This window comes from Lactuca serriola, chromosome 6 (assembly GCF_051521515.1).
Source record: "Lactuca serriola cultivar US96UC23 chromosome 6, Lser_US96UC23_V15, whole genome shotgun sequence".
Taxonomy (NCBI): domain Eukaryota; kingdom Viridiplantae; phylum Streptophyta; class Magnoliopsida; order Asterales; family Asteraceae; genus Lactuca; species Lactuca serriola.
The window spans coordinates 180571704-180598373 of record NC_136413.1 but is presented as its reverse complement, the minus strand read 5'-3'; the positions used below and the strand labels follow the sequence as shown (position 1 = coordinate 180598373).

The 26670-nt window shown below is 39.1% G+C and overlaps 1 protein-coding gene across 1 annotated transcript; it reads right to left on the bottom strand.

Moving 5' to 3' along the window:
- Nucleotides 1–24241: 24241 nt before the first annotated feature.
- Nucleotides 24242–25576, bottom strand: LOC145060453 (aspartic proteinase CDR1-like). The gene has a single exon (XM_079008114.1). The coding sequence runs from the start codon at nucleotides 25574–25576 to the stop codon at nucleotides 24242–24244; it is 1335 nt and encodes a 444-aa protein (XP_078864240.1).
- Between the last annotated feature and the right edge of the window lie 1094 nt (nucleotides 25577–26670).

The window sequence follows — 26670 nt, the reverse complement described above, 5'->3', positions numbered from 1 at the left end:
AATTAATAAATAACTATAGATATATATTATAAATAAATAAATAATAAATGTTTATTCGGTTTTTTTAGACTATTCGGTTCTTTTTTTATAAACCAAAACCAATCCAAAATCCAAAATAATAATTCGGTTTTGGTCAAAACCAAACCAAAAATCCGAATATCCGAACCAAATAGTCCAATCCAAATTGTCCAATTGGACAATTCAGTTTTATCCAAATAGTGAACAGCCCTAGGCACAGTAGTACAATGGTATTTTTGGCAAAACACAATAGTACGATATACTTCAAACATAGTAGTACAATAGTACTTTGGTCATAGCACAACATGTCATAACTCATTAATTCGTACAACATTTTACTAACTAATATTTTCCTAGGTGACTAGGCACAACCCTTTATTAACCTATCATAGCCTTTCATCTATTAATTCACATAACCCTTTACTACCCAATCATATTATAAGTTTGATTAAATATATACGGTTTAATCAAGTAATAGCTATATCATGTAACATAGATATATTAAACACAACTAAACAACACACATATCATTTAAGCATTTAGAATACCTGTATTTATGTGTAAGCTAAAAGTAACTATGCACCCACTTGTTAAAAATGAATGCCTCGGACTTTAGGCAGCGTTTTGCCTCAGTACTTAGCTTTTTCTTTGATATAACATAGGTTCAATTGTCAATAAGTCTTAGTCTAATATCCTTTGTGACTAATGATAGTTTAGATTCCTCAATAATCTCAATGTCTACATCAAGATCTATAAAGTAAAGAGCAACCAGGTAAGATCATATATGTAACATCCCAATTTTCAAGGCCAAAAATTTCATTTTTAAATAAATACTTTGCAACATAGTTTACCAAAACATTACCAAGGTCATGTCATTTTATAAAAACTATAACAACGTGTTCGGAAACCATCTCAAGATAACTAATATAAATCAGAGTACAATCCCAGAAACTCAATGCGGAAAACTTATGTGTGTGTGACGCGCTGCTACACCGCTGACTCCTTCCCCTTAGACGAAGTGGTGCCTGAAAACCAAACTGAAACTATAAGCACAAAGCTTAGTGAGTTCCCTAATCATACCACATACAACACAATCACATAGCATATATACTGTCGGGCAATTCTGGGGTGCCCGACCTACCCATGTCAAGCCATTCTGGGGTGCTGACCTACCCATGTCAGGCCATTCTGGGATGCCGACTACCCTCCGGTCTATCTCAACCGGCATCGGGGACTATTTCACCCCTACCTCTAACATACATTAAAAAAGTATACTCATACGGTAGGCATATCTGGGGTACTGACCTACCCTTCGGTCCTAACGACCAAGTCAGGGAAAAGTTATTCCCTGCTATTACCACTAACTCACATAGCATATCACATAAACATATTTCATAAGCATATCTCATAAGCATATCTCATAATCATACCAAGATAATTATCTCAAAGACAATTATCTACCAATTACTCTTATTGGTGGGCAGGCATTGTGGCCTTATACCCACCCCTACTGGAAGGTAACTCACCTCGATATCGTGTAGTGTCTGAATTATCCTTGGCATGCAACTCAACTATTCTCGACTCCTCAATCCCTACACGACAACCCTTCAAAGTTATCAATTTAAATATGCAACCCTAACCAGGGTCAACTCAAATTAGTCAAAGTCAACATCCAATTGACCTGACTCGTCGAGTTGGCCCACCAACCCGTCGAGTTCCCATATCCACCAATAGTCATAAACCTGTCTCCACCCGTCGAGTCTAGCAAGAGCTCGACGAGTTCGCCTTCATCCACACATTGGAAAATCTTCAACCGACTCGCCGAGTTCGTTCTTGAACTCATCGAGTTCATCTTCAGCATAAGAATGAGTCCAGTCTATGACTCGCCGAGTTGTAAGAACAACTCGTCGAGTCCATCTTCAAAGACTGGGAGATTGCCTTGGACTCGCCGAGTGTGTTCTAGCACTCGTCGAGTCCCATGATTTTCAGGTCCAAGGCAAACCCCTAGCAGGCTAAGTGTTCCTTCCACTCAACCAAAACCATTTCCAGAAGACGTTTTTGAGGAAAAAGTGTCTCGACTCGCCGAGTCACCCAAGTGACTCGCCGAGTCCCTCCTTATCCAATACTATACAGTCGATTTCAGTGGGACTTAATGCATCCAAATCATAGATCTGACCTCCTAGGGTCCCTTTTATATGTAAAGTCACGAACTTAATGTCCATGCATGGGGTCTTTGGCTCAAAAAGCCATAAAAGATGGTCTACAAGATGCATGGGGTGTTTATGGCAACAAGGTGGGCACCTTTATACCATAAAGACCCCCAATAACTGTTGGATTAGTGTCTAAGTCCATAACTATTTTGGTATGTACTTGACCCAATGGTGCATGGTCCTTTTGGGTTGCCTTCACCAAAGCAACTTGATTGGAGAAATAAATATAGAGAGAGGTTATTATGATTTATTAATATGTTATAAGAATAATATATTAAAGGAGAAATCATATTTGTTTAATTAATATTGGTCAATAATTAATTAAGAATTAATTTTGTGATCAAGTGTAATTAATTAAACTAGAGGGGCTGAATTGTAATTATGTGATAGTTACAAAATAAGGTAAGGATTATCTTATTAATAGGTTGGACGAATTTAAGGTGATAAGGCCTTAGAATTCGACTAGGATAAGGGTTTTCAAGGCTTATCTTATGGTTACTTGGTGGGCAAGCAACTAGATAAGGATAAGGACTAAAACCCTAATTGCTACACCTATATAAAGACCCCAAGGCTCATGAATTCGTCCATGCCTTCCCAAGAGGTCCTAGAGACGAATTCTTATACCTCTCCTCTCTCCTTATACCTTCTCCATTTGCTCTTGGTGTTTGTAAGCCATTAGAGGAGTGACACTTGTGACTCTAAGCCTTCCAAAGTTAATTCAAGGAGGAAATGGGATTGTTATTGCTACATAACAATCAAGGTAACATCTTAAACCTATTCTCATGTTAATATGATTACTCGTATGCTAGAATTAGGGTTTATAGTCTTGGATAAATTGCATGTACAATAAAGAAACCTAGATCCGAGCATTAGGGTTTGTATGAGAACATAGGATGTTTTATGACCAAAACCCATCAATAACCCCATATCTGAAGCACAAACTAGCTTCCAATACTCAATCTCGAATACAACCTCTCTAGGGCTTAGAAAGATGTAGAAAAAGGCCCAAAATCAAGATCTAGACAATAAATAGACAAGGTTTCAGCTTTATACCTATAATAAGCTAGAAATATGCTTAAAACTCTGGATCTTCTTATTCCCCCTTGATCTCAAAAGCCTCCTTCTCTTCTTCAAGCTTCAATCACACAAAGTAACACCACAAGGCTCAAGAACACACTAAAAACGGTTAGGGTTTCGAGTTAGGGTTTGCTCTGGAAGATGGGGATGAGTTGAGGGGTTATAATGTGTTTAAATAGAGTGCAAACCCTCAATTTAGGGTTTCACTCAAACAACGTCTACTCGCTGAGTCGGAATCCCGACTCGTCAAGTAGACTACTTAAGCTTCCCACGGATCACGACTCTACTCGACGAGTCGGGCCTCCAACTCATCGAGTCCTAGAGAAAAGCATAATAAATTCTTGAATTAAAAGCATACTAGGAATCGGGTGTTACAAATCTCCCCCGCTTATCTTAGACTTCGACCTCGAAGTTTGTTGCTCGGTCTTGTAAAAGCTCGGAGTAATGCTCCTTCATCTCGTCCTCCGACTCCCAGGTCCATTCCGAGTCCTTGCGGTGCCGCCACTGCACCTTAACCAGCTCCACTCTCTTGTTTCTCAGATCCTTCAATTTCCTTTCAAGGATTGCCACTGGCCGCTCGATGTAATTCAGGCTGTCATCCACCTGAATATCCTCTAATGGCACTATTGTCGAATTGTCCACCAGACACTTCCGCAACTGGGAGACGTGAAAACTGTTGTGTATCTGACTGAGTTTGGCTGGCAGATCCAGCCTATATGCCACCTTGCCCACACGGGCTATAACCCTGAAGGGTCCAATATACCTGGGTCCCAGCTTGCCCCGCTTCCTAAATCGAATGATGCCCTTCCAAGGCGACACTTTCAGGAGAACCATATCCCCGACCTGGAACTCCAGGTCTGATCGACGCTTGTCGGCATAACTTTTCTGCCGACTCTGAGCAGTCTGAAGCCTGCTCCGAACCTGCTACATCCTCTCCGTTGTCTTGAGTACCACCTTGGTATTCCCCATGACCCTATGACCAACCTCACCCCTACGTATCGGGGTCCTGTACTTCCTCCCATACAACATCTCTAAAGGAGGGCGGTCGATACTCGCATGATAGCTATTATTATAGGAGAACTCCGCTAACGGAAGGTAAGTATCCCAACTACCTCCAAAATCTAAAACAGATGCTTGTAACATATCCTCTAGAGTTTGGATGGTCCACTCACTCTGACCATCCATCTGCAGGTGAAAGGCGATGCTAAAGTGCAGACAAGTACCCAGCTCGTCATGAAACTTCTTCCAAAACCTGGAAGTGAACCACACATCCATGTCGTAAATCACTGAAAGTGGCACCTCATGTTGTGCCACTACCTCCCTGATATAGATGTCGGCCAACTTCTTGGCCGAAATGCTCTCCTGAATCGGAATGAAATGGGCGCTCTTGTTCAATCGATCAACGATGACCCAAATCGAATCTACCCCTTGCACGGTCCTGGGAAGCTTTGAGATAAAATCCATAGTAATATCCTCCCATTTCCACAGCGGGATATCCGACAGCTGGACCTTGCCATGAGGTCTCTAATGCTGAGCCTTGACCTTCCTGTAGGTCAGGCACTTCTCTACAAACCAAGCTACATCCCTCTTCATACAGGGCCACCAAAAATCAAGACGAAGATCTTTGTACGTCTTCGTCACCCCGGGATGGATAGAGAACCTGGATTTGTGTGCCTCTTCCATCAATACCTGACGCACACCTCCATGGTATGGGACCCACACACTACGGTGAAGAGTCAACAATCCCTCGATATCATAGTCGAAGGAGGAAGCCTAACCCACAATACGCTCGCTCTTCTGATGTTTCTCCTTCATCGCCTCCTGCTGGGCCTCCCGAATATACTCTAACAGCGAAGTCACAACTGTCATCCTCATGCAGATATCCCTAATCGGTGCTGCCTTGCGGCTAAGTGCGTCGGCCACGACATTGGCCCTCCCTAGGTGGTAGAGGATCTCACAATCATAATATGTTACCACATCAAGCCACTGACACTGCCTCATATTTAGATTTGGCTGATCCATGAGATACCTCAGGCTCATGTGGTCCGTGTAAATAGTACAACGAACCCCTTAGAGGTAATGGCGCCAAATCTTGAGGGCGAAAACAACAGCCCCCAGCTCCAAATCATGCATCAGATAGTTTGCCTCGTGAGGCTTCAGATGCATCAAAGCGTAAGCAATAACATGCACCCTCTGCATCAATACTGCGCCCAAACCTGAGATGGACGCATTGCAATATACTACAAAATCCTCCATGCCCTCCGTCAGGAATAAGATTGGCGCCTCGCACAATCTCTGTCTCAACGTCTCAAACGAAGCCTTCTGCTCGGGCCCCCAGTGAAAGACCACATCTTTCCTCGTCAGTCGGATCAAGAGCACAACTATCTTGGAGAAGTCCTGAATGAATCTCCTATAGTAGCCTGCCAGTCCCAGAAAGCTCCGAATCTCAGATGGAGACCTCGGAACCTCCCATATCGTCACGGCCTCCATCTTGTCTGGGTCAACCAAAATCCCGTTCTAGTTGACGAGGTGCCCAACTGCACCTCACGCAACCCGATTTCATACTTAGAGAACTTAGCATGCAAGCTCTCCCTCCTCAATGTATCCAGAACCTCCCGCAAGTGCTCCTCATGCTGCTCTCGCATTTTGGAATAAACCAAGATGTCATCAATGAAAACTATCACAGACCAATCCAACATCGGCATGCACACGTGGTTCATGAGATCCATGAACATGGCAGGAGCGTTGGTGAGCTCGAAAGGCATCACCACAAACTCATAGTGGCCATAACGCGTCTGAAAGGCTGTCTTCTGCACATCCTTCTCTCTGACCCTCATCTGATGATAACCTGAACGCAAATCAATCTTGGAGAACCAAGATGCTCCCTGTAGCTGGTCAAAGAGGTCATCAATCCTCGGGAGTGGGTAACGGTTCTTCACCGTTACCTTATTCAGCTCCCGGTAATCTATACACATCCGATGCGACCCTTCCTTCTTCTTTACAAATAAAACCGGGGCTCCCCAGGGTGAATTGCTCAGTCTAATAAATCCCTTGTCTAACATCTCCTGCAATTGTGTAGACAGCTCTTGCATATCAGGAGGAGCCAACCAATACGATGCCTTGGCTATCGGAGCCGCACCCGGGACTAGGTCGATCCTGAACTCTACCTGCCTCTCCAGAGATATCCCAGGCAACTCCTCGGGGAATACATCCACAAACTCTCGTACCACGGGTACTTTGCCCACTGTCGCCTTACCCGCCTCCTAGGTATCCATAACATAGGCGACGTATCATGCGCAACCCCGCTGGAGGTAGCGCCTAGCCCTTGCTGCCGAACATAAAGCTGGTCCTTGATGTGGCTTCTCGCCCTGAACCACCAACTCTCCCCCACTTGGGGTCCTGATCCGCACCAACTGCTGCGCGCAGTCGATCACCGCCCTATTGGGGCTTAGCCAATCCATACCTATAATAACCTTGTTCCCCCGCAATGGTATGGGAACCAAGTCTACTAGGTAACGCTCCTCGAACAATCTCAAAACACGATCCTTGAAAACCTCTGATGCCCGCACTAACCGGTCGTCCGCAATCTCGACCTCTAGAGGGAAATCCAACACGCCCGAGGACTCAGGAAACTTCTTGCTAAGCGTAAGAGAGACAAACGATCGGGTAGCACCCGAATCAAACAACACCTGAACTGGGATACCGTTCACATGGAACGATCCTAAGCAGAATATACATATCACATATCAAAATCACAACGACATAACATAAAAGATTAAAGAAAATAAAGCATACCCGTCACCACATTAGGGGCGGCGTGTGCCTCATTAGTTGTCAACTAAAATGCTCAGCTCCGCACCACTGCAGCCTCTGCCTTGACCTTCCGGCCATCCACAACTCGTGTTGTCGCTGGAGTCGGCACCACCGCTGGCGCTGCTGCTGATACCGCTGACAATCTAGGGCAGTTGGCCTTCTTATGGCCCCTCTGATTGCAATGGAAGCAAATCAGGTTAGATGTCTGAACTGTGGGGGCGTGGGCAGTACAATCCCTGCCAAAATTCCCCGTCTTGCCGCACTTGTAGCAGCTCGATGATCCTGCTCTACAAGCTCCCTCATGCGACCTGCCGGATTTCCTGCAGCGGCTCTAGCCCAGCTGAACCTTTGACCTGATGTCGGATCCCTTGGGTTTCTTCCCCGAAACCCCTGTAACCTGCTCAATCTTCTCCTTCCTCTTCCTGAGGTGCTCCGAATCAATCTCCCTCTCCCGTGCCCTGGCAATCATGGACTCCAAGGTCGAGCAGGCTGAATAGCTGACATGCTCCCGAATGTCAGTCCTCAACATGTCATGGTAGCGGGTCTTCCGCATCTCTTCATCCCCAGCATACTGAGGTACCAACAAGGCCCTCTCCCTAAACTTGGCGGTGATCTCCGCCACTGACTCCGTAGTCTGTCTCATATCCAGGAACTCCCTGGCTAGCTATTGAAGCTCCACAGATGGTGCAAACTCCTCCCTGAACATGGTCACAAAGTCTGACCAAGTCATATCCTCCACGCTACTGGGGCTCCCAGCGAGTCACTGAATGACTCCCACCAATCTCTAGCTCTGTCCCTCAAACAACCTGCGGCAAAGCGGACCTTCGACCCCTCTGGGTAGAAGCTCGTCAACTGTGCAGAATCGATGTATGCAATCCATCTCCAAGATGCAATGGGGTCCTTCGCCCCATGAAAGTCTGGCGCACCACTCCCTCGAAAGTCCTTAAAGGACAGGGTGCGGATACCCGACTGGCTGCACGCCAAGTCTCTCCTGAATACTCGTAGGCAATCCTCCATCAGCTCAACAATCCCTTCCTTGATCAAACCTAAAATAACCTAGGTCGCCTCAAGGATACCTCTCATGATCTCGGACGCGATGAACTCGCATAACCCGTCATCGACCTGCTCGGACCCTACACCCGAGCCTGATCCTGATCCTGATCCAGATCCTGAACCTCCTGCTCCATGACATGTGACCACCATATTGAAAATAAACACGTAAACGTCAAGATCATACATACTCCCGAGAGGTCTCACACACTCTCCCAGTTTCCTCGTTCCATCTCGACCCTCCTTGAATCGAGTACGGATCCTCTGCTTTCAGTAGTACGGGCTCATACTACCTTCCACATCTATCCGTACTTTCCTGAAGGATTTCCTCAACTTCACCAAGTCCCCTTACCAATATCCATTTCCAACTGATCTCATCCTAGGCTTTTGTAACATCCCATAAAATTCAAGCCAATTTAAAACTTTTTAAATCATTTGAAATATTCAATTATTACAATTTGTTTTCAAAAGAGTTTATACATCAGAGTTCCTAGAAATCATAATCATCAATCGAGGAAGTGTACGGTCAGGCCTTCACCTACCCGCGGCCATCCGCTGAACCTGAAACAATAAACTGAAATTGTAAGCCCGAAAGCTTAGTGAGTTACCCCCAAAATACCAACCTCATATAACCATAATCATATCATATCAACAAATACAGAACAACGATGCATCTCGAGTCTATAGTGTGACTGGTCTGCCCGCACCGGGCCTTCAGTTCACCTGGTCCACTCTCTGAGTCTATAGTATGACTGGACCACCCGCACCGGGCCTTCGGTCTATCTAGCCCACTCTCCGAGCCTTCGACACGTCTGGACCGCTCTCTTGGGGCCTGCAGCCTATCCGGACCGCTCGTCGGGCTTTCGGTCTGACTAGGTGTCCTCCTGCGCCCGCAGTCTATCCGATCCGCCCTAGGTATGTTGGCCTACAGTACGAAGCAGGACCCACCTCAACCCAACCCCCAAACAAACAACCATGTGCACATATAACAAATAATTACATAACATTCCGTAGACGAACAAATCGATCTAACAGATCATATAGCATAATAACATCCTAACCAGGATACCGACCTAACCGGTCACTAACATAGCATCGTCCTATATACCAGGATACCGAACTAAACCAGGTCACTAACATAATACCTTCCTAATTACCAGGACGCCGATCGAACAGATCAATAAGCATATCAACACAAATACAAGTATACAATTCGAGAAAGGGCCGACCTTGGTACCCTAGACCCTGTTGATATAGTGAGGATAACTCACCTCGCAAATGTCAGACTGAACCACGAAATCATGCTCCCGAAACACTGCCCCAACCTCCAACACCTATAACCATCACAGATCCAACTCATAAATACCCGCTTACCAATTATCCTCAAAAGTCAAAACGGTCAACCCTTGGTCAAAGTCAAAGTCAACTATCAAGGTCAACAGTCCATGTTGACCTTAACTCGTCGAGTACCCTCAGCTACTCGCTGAGTTCCTTACATAACTTGCTAACTCGCCGAGTCACCATGCCACTCGCCGAGCCCAAGGCAATCTTCATCGGACTCATCGAGTTGTTGATCCAACCCGTCGAGTTCATGACCATCTTCATATGACTCGTCGAGTCTACCATGCGACTCGTCGAGTCCCTTCAGTTCTTCGTCCATACATATGCTTTTTAAGCCATACTAAGGCTCCATACTACAGATCCAACTTCCCAATCCATGCTTATCACGTAAAGTTGCAAACTTTACGTGCATGCAAGGCTCTTATGACTCAAAATGCCAAAACCAAGCTTGAAATGGTGTTTTACACTTAAGGAGGGGTTCATACTTGCCAAAGTTGATAGCTTTATGGATTTAGAGACCAATGAGAGTTCAGATATGAAGTTACAACTTCATATCTGAGCTCATACCCAAAAAATAGCTTCACAATATGCTAGAAAAGCCCAAAAATTTAACCAATGAGATCTAGAATGAAATGAGGTCAAGGTAAAGACTTGATACCTTCCAAAAGATGCCATCTGAGGTAGATATCAGATCCCCATAAGTCCTTTGCTCCTAGTCACTTGCTCTTCAAGTTCTTCTTACAAAGATACACCTTCCAAAGCTTTAAATCACACAAATGGAGCACACTCACACGGATTAGGGTTTCTGGACTCTCAAGAGGCTGCAAAGGAACTAAAGAAGGCTAATGGTCCCTTAAATAGGGTGCCAAATCCCATAAATTATGGTCTCACCCTGCAGCTCCAACTCATGGAGTCACTCTTCTAACTCAGCGAGTTGGTCACTTAAACATGTGGCCCAAACCTGCTGCTACTCAACGAGTCAGGCAACCAAATCATCGAGTAGACCTTGAATTCATGAAATTTATAACCATAAACTGGTATTCAAAAATTGGGGCGTTACAGCTTTCCTAGGACACCCTCTGACCTACTCTCTGCCATCAGCTGCACTTGGGGTCCCTACCACCTTTCCCTAACTAGCTTGCGAATACTGTTACATATTCGCTTACTAGTTAGTTAAAGTTAGCCAGAACCCTTATAGCACAAATCAAGCAGCATTCGTGCATAGAGTAACCGAATCAAGCATAACCTAATCAGGCTATCTCACTGTTAACTACAGCTCTAACATACGGCTCGATGAGTTCCTATAGCAGGCATACAAGGTGTCCTTCCTAGATCTTTAGCCCTATTCTAGCATACAGTTCTCATAGACACATAACAGGCATACAAGGCATCCTCCTAGATCCTTAACCCTAATCTAGCATGCAATTCTCAATGTCATATCATATAACATAACAAGTATGGGTATCTTAGGGGAAAACTTACTTGAGCTCGTTTGGTCGCACGCATCACACACCTTGTTCTTTCCCAGAACTCTCTAATTTAGATTTTAGAAACACTATTTTCCTTATAAAAATGTTTGAGTTCAAACACCCCCGAGGGTGTGTCCAAATCCCTCAAACCAAGGCTCTGATACCAACTTGTAACATCCCAATTTTCGAGGCTAAAATTTTCATTTTTAGATAAATACTTCGCAACATAGTTTACCAAAACATTACCAAGGTCATGTCATTTTATAAAAACTATAACAGCGTGTTCGGAAACCATCTCAAATAAGTAATATAAATCAGAGTACAATCCTAGAAACCTAATGCGGAAAACATATGTGTGTGTGATGCGTTGCTACATTGTCGGCTCTTTCCCCTTAGACGAAGAGGTGCCTGAAACCCAAACTGAAACTGTAAGCACAAATCTTAGTGAGATCCCCCATCATACCACATACCATACAATCACATAGCATACATACTACCGGGCAATTCTGGGGTGCCCAACCTACCCATGTCAAGCCATTATGGGGTGCTGACCTACCCATGTCAAGCCATTATGGGGTGCTGACCTACCCATGCCAGGCCGTTCTGGGGTGCCGACTACCCTCCGGTCTATCTCAACCGGCATTAGGGACTATTTCACCCCTACCTCTATCATACATTAACAAAATATACTCATACGGTCAGGCATATCTGGGGTACTGACCTACCCTTCGGTCCTAACGATTAACTCAGGGAAAAGCTATTCCCTGCTACTACCACTAACTCACATAGCGTATCACATAAACATATATCATAAGCATATCTCATAAGCATATCTCATAAGCATATCACATAAGCATACCAAGATAATTATCACAAAGACAATTATCTACCAATTACTCTTATTAGTGGGCCGACATTGTGGCCTTAGACCCACCCCTACTAAGATGTAATTCACCTCGATGTCGTGTAGTGTCTGAATTATCCTTGGTGTACAACTCAACTCTTCTCTACTCCTCAATCCTTACACGACAACCCTTCTAAGTTATCAATTTGAATATGCAACCCTAACCAGGGTCAACTCAAATCAGTCAAAGTCAACCTTGGTCAAAGTCAACATCCAGTTGACCTGACTCACCGAGTTGGCCCGCAACTCGTCGAGTCCCCATATCCACCAACAGTCATAAACCCGTCTCCACCCGTCGAGTCTAGCAAGAGCTCGACGAGTTCGCCTTCATCCACACATCAGACAATCTTCAACCTACTCGTCGAATTCGTTCTTGAACTCGTCGAGTTCATCTTCAGCATATGAACGCATCCAATCTATGACTCGTCGAGTTGTAAGAAAAACTCATCGAGTCCATGTTCAAATACTAGGAGATTGCCTTGGACTCGCTGTGTGTGTTCTAGCACTCGTCGAGTCCCATGATTTCCAGGCCCAAGGCAAACCCCTAGCAGGCTGACCGTTCCTTCCCCTAAACGAAAACCATTTCCAGAAGAAGTTTTTGGGGAAAAAGTGTCTCGACTTGCCGAGTCACCCAAGTGGCTCGCCGAGTCCCTCCTTGTCCAATACTGTACAGTCGATTTCAGTGGGACTTAATGCATCCAAATCATAGATCTGGCCTCCTAAGGTCCCTTTTATACGTAAAGTCACGAACTTGATGTCCATGCATGGGGTCTTTGGCTCAAAAAGCCATAAAATATGGTCTACAAGATGCATGGGGTGTTTATGGAAACAAGGTGGGCACCTTTATGCCATAAAGACCCCCAATAACCCCATATTTGAAGCACAAACTGACTTCCAATACTCAATCCCGAATACAACCTCTATAGGGCTTAGAAATATTTAGAAAAAGGCCCAAAATCAAGATCTAGACAATGAATAGACAAGGTTTCAGCTTTATACCTCTAATAAGCTGGAAATTTGCTAAAAAATATGGATCTTCTTATTCCCCCTTGATCTCACAATCCTCCTTCTCTTCTTCAAGCTTCAATCACACAAAGTAACTGTTGGATTAGTGTCTAAGTTCATAACTATTTCGGTATGTACTTGACCCGATGGTGCATGGTCCTTTTGGGTTGCCTTCACCAAAGCAACTTGATAGGATGAATTATGGAGAGAAATGATTAAATATGATTTATTAATATATTATGGGAATAATATATTAAAGGAGAAATCATATTGTTTAATTAATATTAGTTAATAATTAATTGGTAATTAGTTTTGTGACTAAAAGAGATTAATTAAACTAAAGGGACTAGAATTGTAATTATAAGATAATTGCAATTTGGGCCATGGACTGCTTTATCTTAAGGAGTGGACGAATTCTATGGGGGAAGCCCATAAGAAATCGTCCAAGGCCTCAAGGAAAGGGGTCCATGGGTTGCTTAGGGCTTAAGCATCCAAATTAGGGTTTCCTTGTTAGATAACCCTAATAGTCTCACTATATATAGACCCCTTAAGGACCAAAAACGTGGACAAGACTTATTCTAGGGTTTCACAATTTTTGGGCAGCCTCTATCCTCTCTCCTCTTCATCCTTTTGCTTATGGTGTTTGTGAACCATTAGAGGAGTGACATTTGTGACTCTAAGCTTTCTAAAGTCAATAGAAGAAGGATTTGGGATTGTTATTGCTACGTAACAATCAAGGTAATATCTTAAACCCATTCTTATGTATACGATTACTTGTATGCTAGAATTAGTGTTTATAGTCTTGGATAACTTGCATGTACAATAGAGAAACCTAGATCCAAGCATTAGGGTTTGTATGAGCACATAGGATGTCTTATGACCAAAACCCATCAGTGGTATCAGATCCTAGACTGGTTTCTATTGTATTGATGCATTGTATGATTGAAAAAATTCGATTTTTGTGGTTCTGGAGGCTGGACTCGCCGAGTCCATAGATGAACTCGCCGAGTCCATGCCTGACTCGGCGAGTCGGCTCGTCAGAAGGAGGGAAAACCGGGATTTCTTGCTGTTTTTGCTTAAGGATAGTTGCCTTATCATATTAGATCAATATAAATCCGATTTTATGATATATTTGACTATATTCTTCATCTAATTGAAGATATTTATCAATTAATAAAATATTTGTTTCCTTATGTGATAATTGATTGATTATTTTGATTAAATTGGTAAATTGTTTTACAAGAAATCATTAAATAAATCAAATATGGATAATTATGTGATTAATTGTTAATTTAGATTATTTGTTATTTGATCCTTGTGCTTTGAAAAGTTTCATATTTTCCCCTTTAGGTTTTATAGTTTAAATTTGAACCCAAAAGTTTTGTTGTTTTGAAATTTAAATAGTTAAAACCCTAATGTTTTGAAAAAGGTTTCAAAACTTGCCCTCAAGTTTTGGAATTTAAATTTTGATTAATTGTTTAATTTTGATGTATATTTAAATTCTAAACCCTAATGTTTTGAAATGTTTCAAAACTTGCCCTCAAGTTTTGGAATTTAAAAGTTGATTAAAAGTTTAATTAGGAATGTTAAATTCTAAAACCCTAGTATTGTTTTGAAAAAGTTCAAATTACACCCTTATGGTTTTATTAATTAATTAAGGAGTATAATTAAAAGAGGTTTAATAAATCCATAAAGTTTTTGGTTTAAAATTTAATTGAATTAAAAGTATAATTGTTAAATTTGACCTCCTAATATTTTAAAAGTGTAAAATACACCCTATACTATATATAACATTAAAAGTCTAACATTATATATATGTATGAGTAAAAGTCAGTCTTACCGTTAGTAGGCCTCATTCACGAAGCTGGTCTATAAGGGGTGTTTAAGGAAATTGCCTATAAAATGGCGATTGAATGGGTATCCACTCTTACCCACCGCACTCTTGACTAGTGGAGGGTCGTTAGCTGAACGGGTAGGATAGGACGAAAACCTTCCATTATAAGTATAAAGAATTACAAAAGTAACTAAATGTTTTCATAAAATTCCCAATCTTAGTTACTTAGGCAAAAGTGAATTGATGCAATTCCATGAAATTACACTTTGTGCCCTTGCGAAGACATTAGTGGAGCGTGTGTGGTTTACCGGCACACTAAATGGTTCTAAGCAAAGGTAGCAAAGGGTGACTCAATGTTTTTCATAGTTCGGTGGAGCGTGTGTGGTTTATCGGCACATCGAATAGGTGACTGTAACATGTGAGGGCACCTTGTAAGGTTGCATGGTTATTCACACCCGCTTTGTGATCCTCGGCATCCCAGTCACAAACAAGAGGGGCATATCGAGATTTAAACATGCCATTGAAATGTTCAATGAATCTCATAGGATCTAGGAGTTTTCATAGATTTAAAACTTAAATTTCTTTTTCGTTTTTTTTAATGGTGGAAATGAGTGAATCGTCATTCACTTACCTTCAAATGTTCTGCAATTTGGGTTACGGCATCCCTCTCCCGAGTTGTAGAATATTGTGTTGGGTCCTAGCCTTAGTATCTCATTTGGGTGATTTACTAAGGACTCAATCAATCAACTAACTTGAATTCGTTTTTCTCCCGTTTTGTAGATGTCAAAGTTCGACAACTATGGTCTTCCCAAACCCCGTGGAACAAGCATTCCACATGAAGATGATATTCCACGATTCGATCGACGAACAAGAAATCATCCTTCACTTCCTCCACCTCCTCCAATTTTTCTCCCTAACCCACAAGTTCAAAGGCTTGAAAAGTTCAAGCTCACTCAAGCCCTTTTGGCAAGTAAACATAAAGAAGGAAAGTCGGTGTGTGCACACATCCTAGGGATAAAGTCACACATTGATAGGTTAAGAATGTTGGGATCCGTTGTCTGTGAGGAGATGGTTGTTGATTGGGTTCTTCAGTCACTTCCTAACTCATATAGTGAGTTCGTAAGAGAGTACTATATGATGAACCGGGACGTGACCCTTATAGATCTCACCTATATGCTTATTGCTGCTGAATCAGCAATGGTTTGGCGCAATAGAAAAGCAAAGTTGATTGATGAATCTGCCTTCAAGACCTCTATGGATATAGACAATGGCAATGAAAGACATGCTATGATCGAAAAGTTTGATCATAAGAGAAAGGCAATGTCTGAAGTAGTTTCATGTCATGTTCCAAAAGAGTCAATTTGCTTTTATTGCCAAGAGAAAGGACATTGGAGACGAAGTTGCCCCATTTACCTAAGAGATCTAAGAGATTGGAGAGTCGAAACGTATGGCTCTAATATAGGTAAAATCCATTGACTAACTCTTTTAAGCTCCTAGTCTAGATTCTTAATACATAATGTGATAAGATTACAATTGATGTTTTGTAGGATCGAAGAAAAGAGAGGAATCTTAAGGGAAGAAGTGAGCAGAATCTAACCGTGAAGGAGTGGATTTTGATCGCATTTCTCGAAGATTAGATTCTTGAGCTACTACTTAGAGTTAGAATTAGATTGCTAAGAAATATGTATTAGCATAGTTTTTCAATGAATTGCATTGTAAGGACAAAATTTTTCCGCAATAAAATAAATTTTGATTTTATATTATTTATTTATCCTTGCAATGGCGTATATGAAAAATTGGTATTTGAATTTTCTATTATTAAGCAATAATGGATTTGGTTCTTATTATGTTATTTATGGAAAATCGAGAGATTACCAAATAGGGAGAGTTTCTCATCGCCCAAGTTTCAATTGGACAGAAACTTGGAATCATGCAACTTGGTTGCACGATGAATGAAAAATTTCATATTTGGAAATTAGACTAATTCATTGACAAAGTGTCAAGTGAAGGACTAGGAGATCGAGTACACAAAGTTGCGTGTTGATCAAGTCCACCATAAGAGTAACAAAGATATTCGTCATGATTTACTAAAGGTTTAGTAAATATGATTATACTTATAAGATTAAGTGTAATTCTGAATTGATTAAAAGGGTTTAAATCAATAGCAAAAACGAATAAGAAGAATCAAGTAGGCAGAAAGATAAAAGTTTCTCCATTCTAAGAAGAAGGGAGAGTAGCTTTTATGCTTTATGATAGGTCTTAATGATTAAGAACCATATCTCAATTGATCCTCTAAGTGAGTCTTAGTATAATTGTATGTTTAAAAAAAGGAATCAAGGATTGAAGAAATGGTTAAACCAATAAGTCAATCTACTTCGTTCCAAAACAAGTCTTAGAGTTAAGATTGTGACATTGAGTGAAAAGTATTAAGAAGGTTTATAACATTCATCAAATGTGGAAAGTTGTGATGTCTTGGATAAGACAAAGACCAACTACGACCAAAGTTATGAAGTGTTTTGTCTTGATAAAAGCTACACTAACTCTTGAATATTTATTTGTCAAGAAATGTTTTGACAAGAGAATCTTATATGTCAAGGAGTCAGTGGGAGTCTTAATGGTCTTGAAAGGTTTCAAGAACAAATCAAATAAACCTTATCGATCATCACTAGCACACGAGTTGAGGTTTACAACCTATCATGTTGACATCATTTTGTTTCTGTGTCAATCCAATCGAGTTAACTATGCATGTGAGTTCTATGAGTTCTCATTTTGAACGCATAAAAGGCAAAGCACCTTAATCAATGAAAGGTACATTGATAGGAAAGGGTGAGCTGCTTAACTACTTGGAAGACATGGTGGTCAGCTGTGCTACCATAAGGCAAGAAATCAAGATTAAGAAAGTTCGGTCCATATGAGTTTGAATTTGTCGTAAACTTTAGTTTTAACAAATTCACATGGATAGGAACACATACACCGTTTAAATCTAAGTGTCATAAGATTTCCTCCTTCATGAAAATGATTGTGAGGAAATGCTTTCACTAAGAGAGATTTTAAGAAGATAGTGATTGTAAAATTGCATTCTCGAATTTGATTATGGTTACGGTATCCCTTTCCATAATTTGAATTGTGAGGTTTGGCAATTAGTCTTAAGTGATTAGACACACATATGAACTATCGAAGGCAAAGGTGTATAAGTCTAAGAAGCCTTGATAAAAGATTATCAAAGCACTAAGTATTAGAAACATGAACTTAAGAAATTCAATAAGCATTGTTTTTCTGAAAGTTAAGATGTTTATGAATACATGTCGAAGCTAGTGGGAGCATAAGTGTTATGTGTTATAATAATCATCATGATAGTGGGAGCATAAATGTTATGATTGTATGATTATTAAGGCACGTATTGCAAGTTGGCAATATTAATTATAGAAAACAAGAGTTATACATTGCAAAGTCGTAAGGGTTGTAAAGTTGTTTTGCTATAATTAAGGGAGAGAATATTATGCTTCATTTCAAATCTAAAGGTTTAGGTTGAGAAATGTTAATAAATTTAGTTAAGGGTACATAGTGTGTTCTTAAAATTTCGATTATGATTACGGCATTCCTCTTCACAATTCGAATTTTGAGAACATAGCAAATAAAACATTATGCGTCGTGTCCCATACGCTTCGGGTATAGGATCGATTGCAAATGCTTTGATATTTGACCATTCTAAAATTTTTCCAAATGTCGAGCGCATTTAGAGGGAAAAGGGACTAGAATTGGTTTTGACTAAAATAATTAAACAACTATCAAAGGACAATCCAAAGTTCGATGAGGATTGATCGCTTGTGAGTAGTTGGTAGTATTGGAAAATATGGAAACGTTTCCATATTGGATGGACCATATCAACTTTATTATGAATAGAAAAGATTCTATTAAGAATGAGTTGTCATATGGGACATATGGAAGTGTGTCCATATTGGGAATTGAATATTGAAAAATCTATGACTAGATTAGAAACTTCTATGCAAAAGGATGTTCAAAGAATGTACTTTGAGTGAGAGACATCACGTCTATGGAATTGTCTTGTAACAATCTCCGATAGAGGACTTTGTAATATCATTGGCAATAGTCTTTGTGACTTTGGTGCAGTGACATTACGAAAGGATCATTGCATAAAATGTTAGAATCTAGCATATTCTATAAGTAGCAAGAATTTGATATTCTTTCACTTATGGAAAAATGATTTGGAGTTGTGAAATGAGAATGATTGGAAATGTGTTCAATGTGATCTATTTCACAAAGTAAGAACCATGAGTAAACATTGTGTGCATGCTAGGAGCATGGGACAAGTGTTGTAATTCAAGTAAGAAGTTGATTAACCGAAACGACAAATAATGAGTAATCGATATGGTGATAAATAAAAGGTGTTTTATTTATACTCAAAGGTTCGAGGCCATATGGGATTAGTATTATTCTTGTGTTTCACCTTTGCATGTTTTGACTTCCAGAATAATTGAGTTTATTAAGAATAATCGAATTATTCGAACGGGCCACAGTCATTCATACGTTGGAAGTAGGTATGAATAAAGACTGTCGTGAATTGGTGTGTGGATTGTCTAAAGAGCATTAGACATAAGCAAATGTTTGCTGCAACGTTCATGAGTGCTTATGAATATGAATTTGAGCATTGGATCAAACCCACGCTCACTTGGATCACTCCATGAATTGTATCACGAGTGATTGGTGAGACGATAACATCTTATATTCTTGAAACCGAGATGTGTGAGTTGTATCTTGCAAATCGGTTGCACATTGATAATATGTAAACGCACTAGTAACTTGGTGTTATAAAACATATTGTTGTGTGTGATTTGGTTAGTAAGTGCAAGCAAGCATTGTATCAAATTTTATCCGTTCCTTTTATCCAAGGTAGGATAAAAGCGATATCTTTTGGGCCCCTCGATGATTTAGTGATGACAAACATAAATGCTCGGTCGGGCTAGGGCTAATTTGATTTGTTCAATTAGTCAGTCGTCATAAATTGGAAATCGAGATATAATACAAAGAGAATGATTTGAAATCATATCTCATATGATATCCAGAATGGAGGAATATATGATCCCTTATCTAAGGACATGCGTATCTGATAGGATCAGAGTTGACAGCGGCTTTGGAAAGCTACGATTGCAGATCAGGATCTGAAGTCATATGCATAATAGTTATTAGACTTATCCAAATGGGAGACTGTTGGATTAGTGTCTAAGTCCATAACTATTTCGGTATGTACTTGACCCGATGGTGCATGGTCCTTTTGGGTTGCCTTCACCAAAGCAACTTGATAGGATGAATTATGGAGAGAAATGATTAAATATGATTTATTAATATATTATGGGAATAATATATTAAAGGAGAAATCATATTGTTTAATTAATATTAGTCAATAATTAATTGGTAATTAGTTTTGTGACTAAAAGAGATTAATTAAACTTAAGGGACTAGAATTGTAATTATAAGATAATTGCAATTTGGGCCATGGATTGCCTTATATTAAGGAGTGGACGAATTCTATGGGGGGAGCCCATAAGAAATCGTCCAAGGCCTTAAGGAAAGGGGTACATGGGTTGCTTAGGGCTTAAGCATCCAAATTAGGGTTTCCTTGTTAGATAACCCTAATAGCCTCACTATATATAGACCCCTTAAGGACCAAAAACGTGGACAAGACTTGTTCTAGGGTTTCACACGTTTTTGGGCAGCCTCTATCCTCTCTCCTCTTCATCCTCTTGCTTATGGTGTTTGTGAACCATTAGAGGAGTGACATTTGTGACTCTAAGCTTTCTAAATTCAATAGAAGAAGGATTTGGGATTGTTATTGCTACATAAAAATCAAGGTAATATCTTAAACCCATTCTTATGTTAATACGATTACTTGTATGCTAGAATTAGTGTTTATAGTCTTGGATAACTTGCATGTACAATAGAGAAACCTAGATCCAAGCATTATGGTTTGTATGAGCACATAGGATGTCTTATGACCAAAACCCATCAGTAACACCACAAGGCTCAAGAACACACTAAAAACGGTTAGGGTTTCGAGTTAGGGTTTGCTCTGGACGATGTGGGCTGAGTTGAGGGGTTATAATGTGTTTAAATAGGGTGCAAACCCTTAATTTAGGGTTTCACTCAAACAACGTCTACTCGCCGAGTCGGTCTCTCGACTCATCGAGTAGACTCGTCGAGTCCCAGAGAAAAACAAAATAAATACTTGAATTAAAGGCATACCAAGAATCGGGTGTTACAATATCGAAGGTATGGTCCATTTGGTATACAAAGTATAATGTTTGGAAATCTCACTTTAAACACATCACTAAATCTAGCCTAGGCATCATCCCAGTAAGTAGATCAATCAGTATAATGACTTGGTATCACTGATAAATTTTATTTATAAATTCATAAAAACGATAATGAATATAAATATAAGTTACACTGAAATAAAATAAGTGCAGCTTAACTTACAAGAATTTTAGCGAAAACTGAGAAATTGTGTGGGCAGAATCTCAACTCGAAAGCTTCTCTTCATCGAGTTTCTAGATATCTCAGAGCCACATTAAAATGTTCAAAGGTCGGGAAAAGTTAGACTTAAAAAACAAAAGACATTTGAGAGAGAGAAAGGGGATTAATTTGTGTGGGAAGAATGCTAAAAATTAAAGGTATTTATAGGATTTTCAGAGAGAGGGGGGGGGGGCGCCGTGGTTGGTGACATGGACGTTTTTCCTACCGCCACGTGTCATGCACTACTTTGTCCACGTCACTTGTTAGCCGTCTTGTAGAACGCACCATGTGTCACCAATATATGCTGCCACATGTTCGCTTCTCGTGGTGTCGTGCCATCATGTCTCTTGGAGGAAACAGGTTGTCAACCATGCCACGTGGCGCCTCTTGGTGGTGCCACATCATCCTAATAGGTAAATTTTAACAGATCTTCGGACGGCCATAACTTTCGCATACGAGCTTCGTTTTTGATGTTCTTTACATCTTCAGAATCCTCTCGACGAGCTCTACAACTATCATTAAGATCTGAACAGCTAATTCTCGTTCTAACTAAAATTCATATTTAGATTGGTTTAGACCGTTAAAGTTCGTACGAACCGTTGATTTTCGATGTGATCATATTCACAAGATCTTCAATTATTGTTTTAACTAACAATCAACCAATTTGATTTTCGATTTTTGTGTCCAAACTGTTGTGTTGAAACTTTGAAAATTATGATTTCCTCATATGAAGTCATATTTGGATGTTCTCTATATGTACGCTCTCGGTTTTACGATTACTATTACTTTTGTTTAAGCAACCTATCTAAAATTCATTTTTTTCGACTCGCATAGCCGTGTCGGTTAATTGCGAAACTTTGAAGAAGCATAATTTCTTCATACGAAGTTAAATTTCAGAGTTCATATATGTTCGAAATCTTTGTCACATATACTATAACTTTGGTTAATATTTGTTTATCCTAATAACTTTTTATAAAAAAAATTTCGTTTTATTGCTTATTATAGCATAATTGCCAAGCCTGAATCTGCGGATGTTACATGTACTTTGATTATATGCACTTTTAAAAAACATTGATAAGTGAAATTTAAAAGGAAATTTTTTTCCAAACAAGACACCCTTTAAGCTTGGCTCAAGACCTTATTTTCATTAGTTTCTATCTGAAATGTTATACAAAAAAGAGCAACAACCTTAAAACCTTGATGATGAAATTCACATTGATAAAAAGAATTAAAAACATACCTTGTAACCCACTTACCCACTTATTCTTAATATATATATATATATATATATATATATATATATATATATATATATATATATATATATATATATATATATATATAGAGAGAGAGAGAGAGAGAGAGGCCTCAACGGTGGTGAAGATGACATTTTAGGTTTTAATGTAGAAATCAGACTATGGTGGTGTTGCGGTGTTGTTGCGGTGTATTCAATGACGCTAAGTTTAAGCTATCCGCTCTGCAGAATTTTCATCAAAAATACGCATGATTTGCGTGCATATATATCAAAACGAATAATTGAAATTTGAATTTTGAGTATAAAAGAAAACAAATTAAATACATGAATAGTCAAATTGATATTTTTAATATAAACCGTGATATGCTTGTGTCAAAGAGATATTTGAAGAAATATGTCAATTTTGAATTATATATTGAAAGAAACAATTTAATAACATATTAATTACTTTGTATGACCTGTAAATTAAAATAGTTACCTAAGAAAATCGAAAAATACCATAAAATGACTAGTGAAAATTAACTTTTAGAAAAAAATCACAAAATTACAATCAAAATTCTTAAGAATTGTGATGAAAAAAATGACCTTTTGATTATCAAGATAGATGTTCAAGTAATAAAATTAGCTAATATACTTTGGGTTTGGGCCGTAAGCAATCAACAAATGACAGCTCAACCAAAGATGGCCCATACATAACCCACTGTCAGATAAATCCTAGAACTTGGGTATCCAACAGATTAATGTTAGTTTTTGTATTAAATAAAAATAAAACATAAATTCGTTCACTTTTTAGATAAACATAAAAATAAAAATAAAGCTGAAATCAGTATTGATTAGCTTACTGATTTTATCGTTTATTATAAAAAGCATAATTTTATTTATATTTTTTCCTCTTATTATTTCCGTATCATACTATTTAATTTACTATACTTTTATTTTTTATGCTACATAAAAAGTATATGCTTGAATTGACACTAATCACGAACCATTTCATGGTCTATGTGCAGAGCCGTTCCAAACATATTGTGGGCCCAGGGCGAGAGAAAAAAATGGGCCCTTAAAAAACACAAATGTCATCAAGTTTTTTATAATAAATCAATAATTAAAAGAAAATTATTTGTACTATCTTCTAAATATAACAATTTCCATAAAAAAAATTGGGCCCCTTTAAAAGATGGGCCCTAGACGGTCGCCCCTATCGCCCACCCTATGGGACGGGACTGTCTATGTGACCACTAAATTACGAACGTAGTGGTGATGTATTTTCATGGTCAATTGTTGTGGGAACAGGGATACCATATCCAATCAGTTTGTTTCTCTCTTTATTTCTTTCTATCTCTCTACTATTTAATTAATTAATAATAAATATATATATATATATATATATATATATATATATATATATATATATATATATATATATATATATATATATATATATATATATATATATATATCGACTTTTTAATGGTTGAATATGATAAATGATGATGACTAAGCACCTACATTATAGTGGTTAGTAATTGGTATATGAATGACCTTATATTTATTAATTTGTTAATTAATACATGATTATTATAATATTCAAAGTTTATGTTAGTACTTATTAAATGTCATACACGGAATTATTAACAAATATGTCAATGGCGCAAGAGAGACAAGGGAACAAAAATCCATAGAAGTAACTTAAAACACGTATTATTTTAGTCAACGGAGATAAAATTCTCCTACATGCTAGTCAACTTCATGTCTCATGCAGTCAGTAGGCTTAAAATAAACCTTCTCATTTACCAAATCATACCCCACCAAAAAATTCTGCTGTAACAAATTCCCAAAAATAGCCAAATCATCCACCGGAACAATCGTCAAACAACTCAAACCTTTCTGCACTTCCAAAAAAGTACTCGTCGCCGGCAACTCCACGTCAGCACCGTCAAACCGGAAGGTCATCTTCGGGACAAGTGTCAATTCTAAATCGCTGTAACAAAGCTCAAACAATCCTTGTGGATCCTCAACAGTTTGACCTCCAATGGCATCCGTCAAAACCGAAATCAACGCACTAAAGAAATCCCGGTTGACAAGTGTCAGTGTCGTACCAGAATCTATGATAATGTTACCTTTGACAACCTTATTTTTCGAAAAGGATCGCTCGTATGACACACTAGTGTTTCCAACCAACACGCTTTGTAATGTAAGGTAGTAGTACGTCGATGGCTCCTTTCGTATCATGGGAGTTGAAACGACGTTTGACCCGTTGACTTTTGCAAGTTCACCGAAGTAAATCTTGCTTGTTTGGTTTGTGATGTCGTTAAACTGTGGAGTCAAACAGTATGAAAACTGACCCTGCACGACGGAATTTAATTGGTTGACTATAGAAAGTGGGCCGCCACCAAGACCAATGATCCCAGAAACATTCACGTTAAACGTGCCGTTATTATCATGTCCACAACCAAAAGCCACGTTTTTCATAGGGGTTAACCCGAACCAAAAAGTGTCCATAGCAAGGTCACCTGATGTGTAAGAGCGATCCCCATACATCATTTTGTATTGACACGTGTTTTGTGAGTCACATGATGATTGGTTTTCTTCTAGGGCTTCACATCCTTTTGATTGGCATGATAGTTGTTGATAAGTGGATGAAGAAGAGGGTACAAGATAGGGCAGATTGACTTGCTTGTAACAGTTCTGGCAAGGTTGACACTGGGCCCACGTGAGGTCGGACCCGGTATCAGCAACTCCAACAACTTTTACGGGTGGAGTTCCAATCTGGATTGACATTACGTATTCCCCTGGGACCTCAAAAATGTCTGCTTCTATTTTCGTGGTAAAACCTGCCCTTCTTGAAAGAGTGGAAGCTCGAGAAATGGACCGATTGAAAGCATTTTGAACTCGGTTTGATCGGGAATGAGTTGGGTTGTAGAGAGGTGATAGTGGAGAGTCTCTATGAATAAGATCAAGTGTAAAACCTTGAAGGTTTCCACCGCCACTACTGCCATAGCCGTGGTGTTTTGATGTAGAGAGAGAAACCGAAAGTGAGAGTAGGAGATGGAGAAGAGCGAGAGTTTTCATCTTTAAGAAATTAAGATGACTATGAAGGATAAATGAAGATTAGATCAATATTTATAAGGTGAAAATTAAGTAATTTAATCTGAAGTTATATGAATTTGGAAGGTCAAAAGTTAATTACGTTAATTGTTAAATATTATAGGAAGGAAATACTTATATATGCTTAAATAGTTATTACAGCAATTATTTGCATATATAAATACAATCAGTATACTCCTCTTAACGTTTCGGTTCAAAATCGAAATATGTTCCATATATATATATATATATATATATATATATATATATATATATATATATATATATATATATATATATATATATATATATATATATATATATATATATATATATATATATATATATATATATGAAGATGTTCATTTGAGACCAAAAGTATTTTGTGAGACAGAGGGACCAATTTTCAGCCTTTGATCAAAAATGATCATGCGATTGACAAAAGAACATAATTAAGGTTGATTAAGGCGCCTCATTAGTATGAAGATGTTCATTTGAAACCAAAGGTATTTTGTGAGACAGAGGGACCAATTTTCAGCCTTTGATCAAAAATGATCATGCGATTGACAAAAGAACATAATTAAGGTTGATTAAGGCGCCTCATTAGTTAATTAGGGGCTGTTTAGTCAAGTTCATAAAAAAGGCTTATTAAGGTCAAAATTATGTCACATTCTTATCAGGGCCAACCAAACTGAGATCGATTCCAACAATTGATCATGAATTTGCAACGATTTGAAGATTATTTTAGCAAATCTATTACCATAACTCAATTGTATTTGATGATGTGTAGAAGCCATATATTGAAATTGATTTCAGCCAACGATCGCCAAGATGAAGATTTATGTAAATAAATCATTAATTCACGATTGCCAAGATTAAGATTTCTACAAATAATATAGATTCAGTTGAGTTTTGTTGGAATCGATTCACAAGCCCATGATTAACATCGATTCAAGTTATTATTGGAATTGAGATCGATTCCAACAATCGATCTACAATTTGTAACGGTTTTGAATAAAATTTTAGCAAATCTACTAACAAAACTCAATTGCATTTGACGATGAGTTTGGAAGCTATAT

What these genes read in the sequence shown, in the direction of transcription:
- LOC145060453 (XM_079008114.1), bottom strand. Translation starts at nt 25,576, where the DNA reads ATGAAAACTCTCGCTCTTCTCCATCTCCTACTCTCACTTTCGGTTTCT.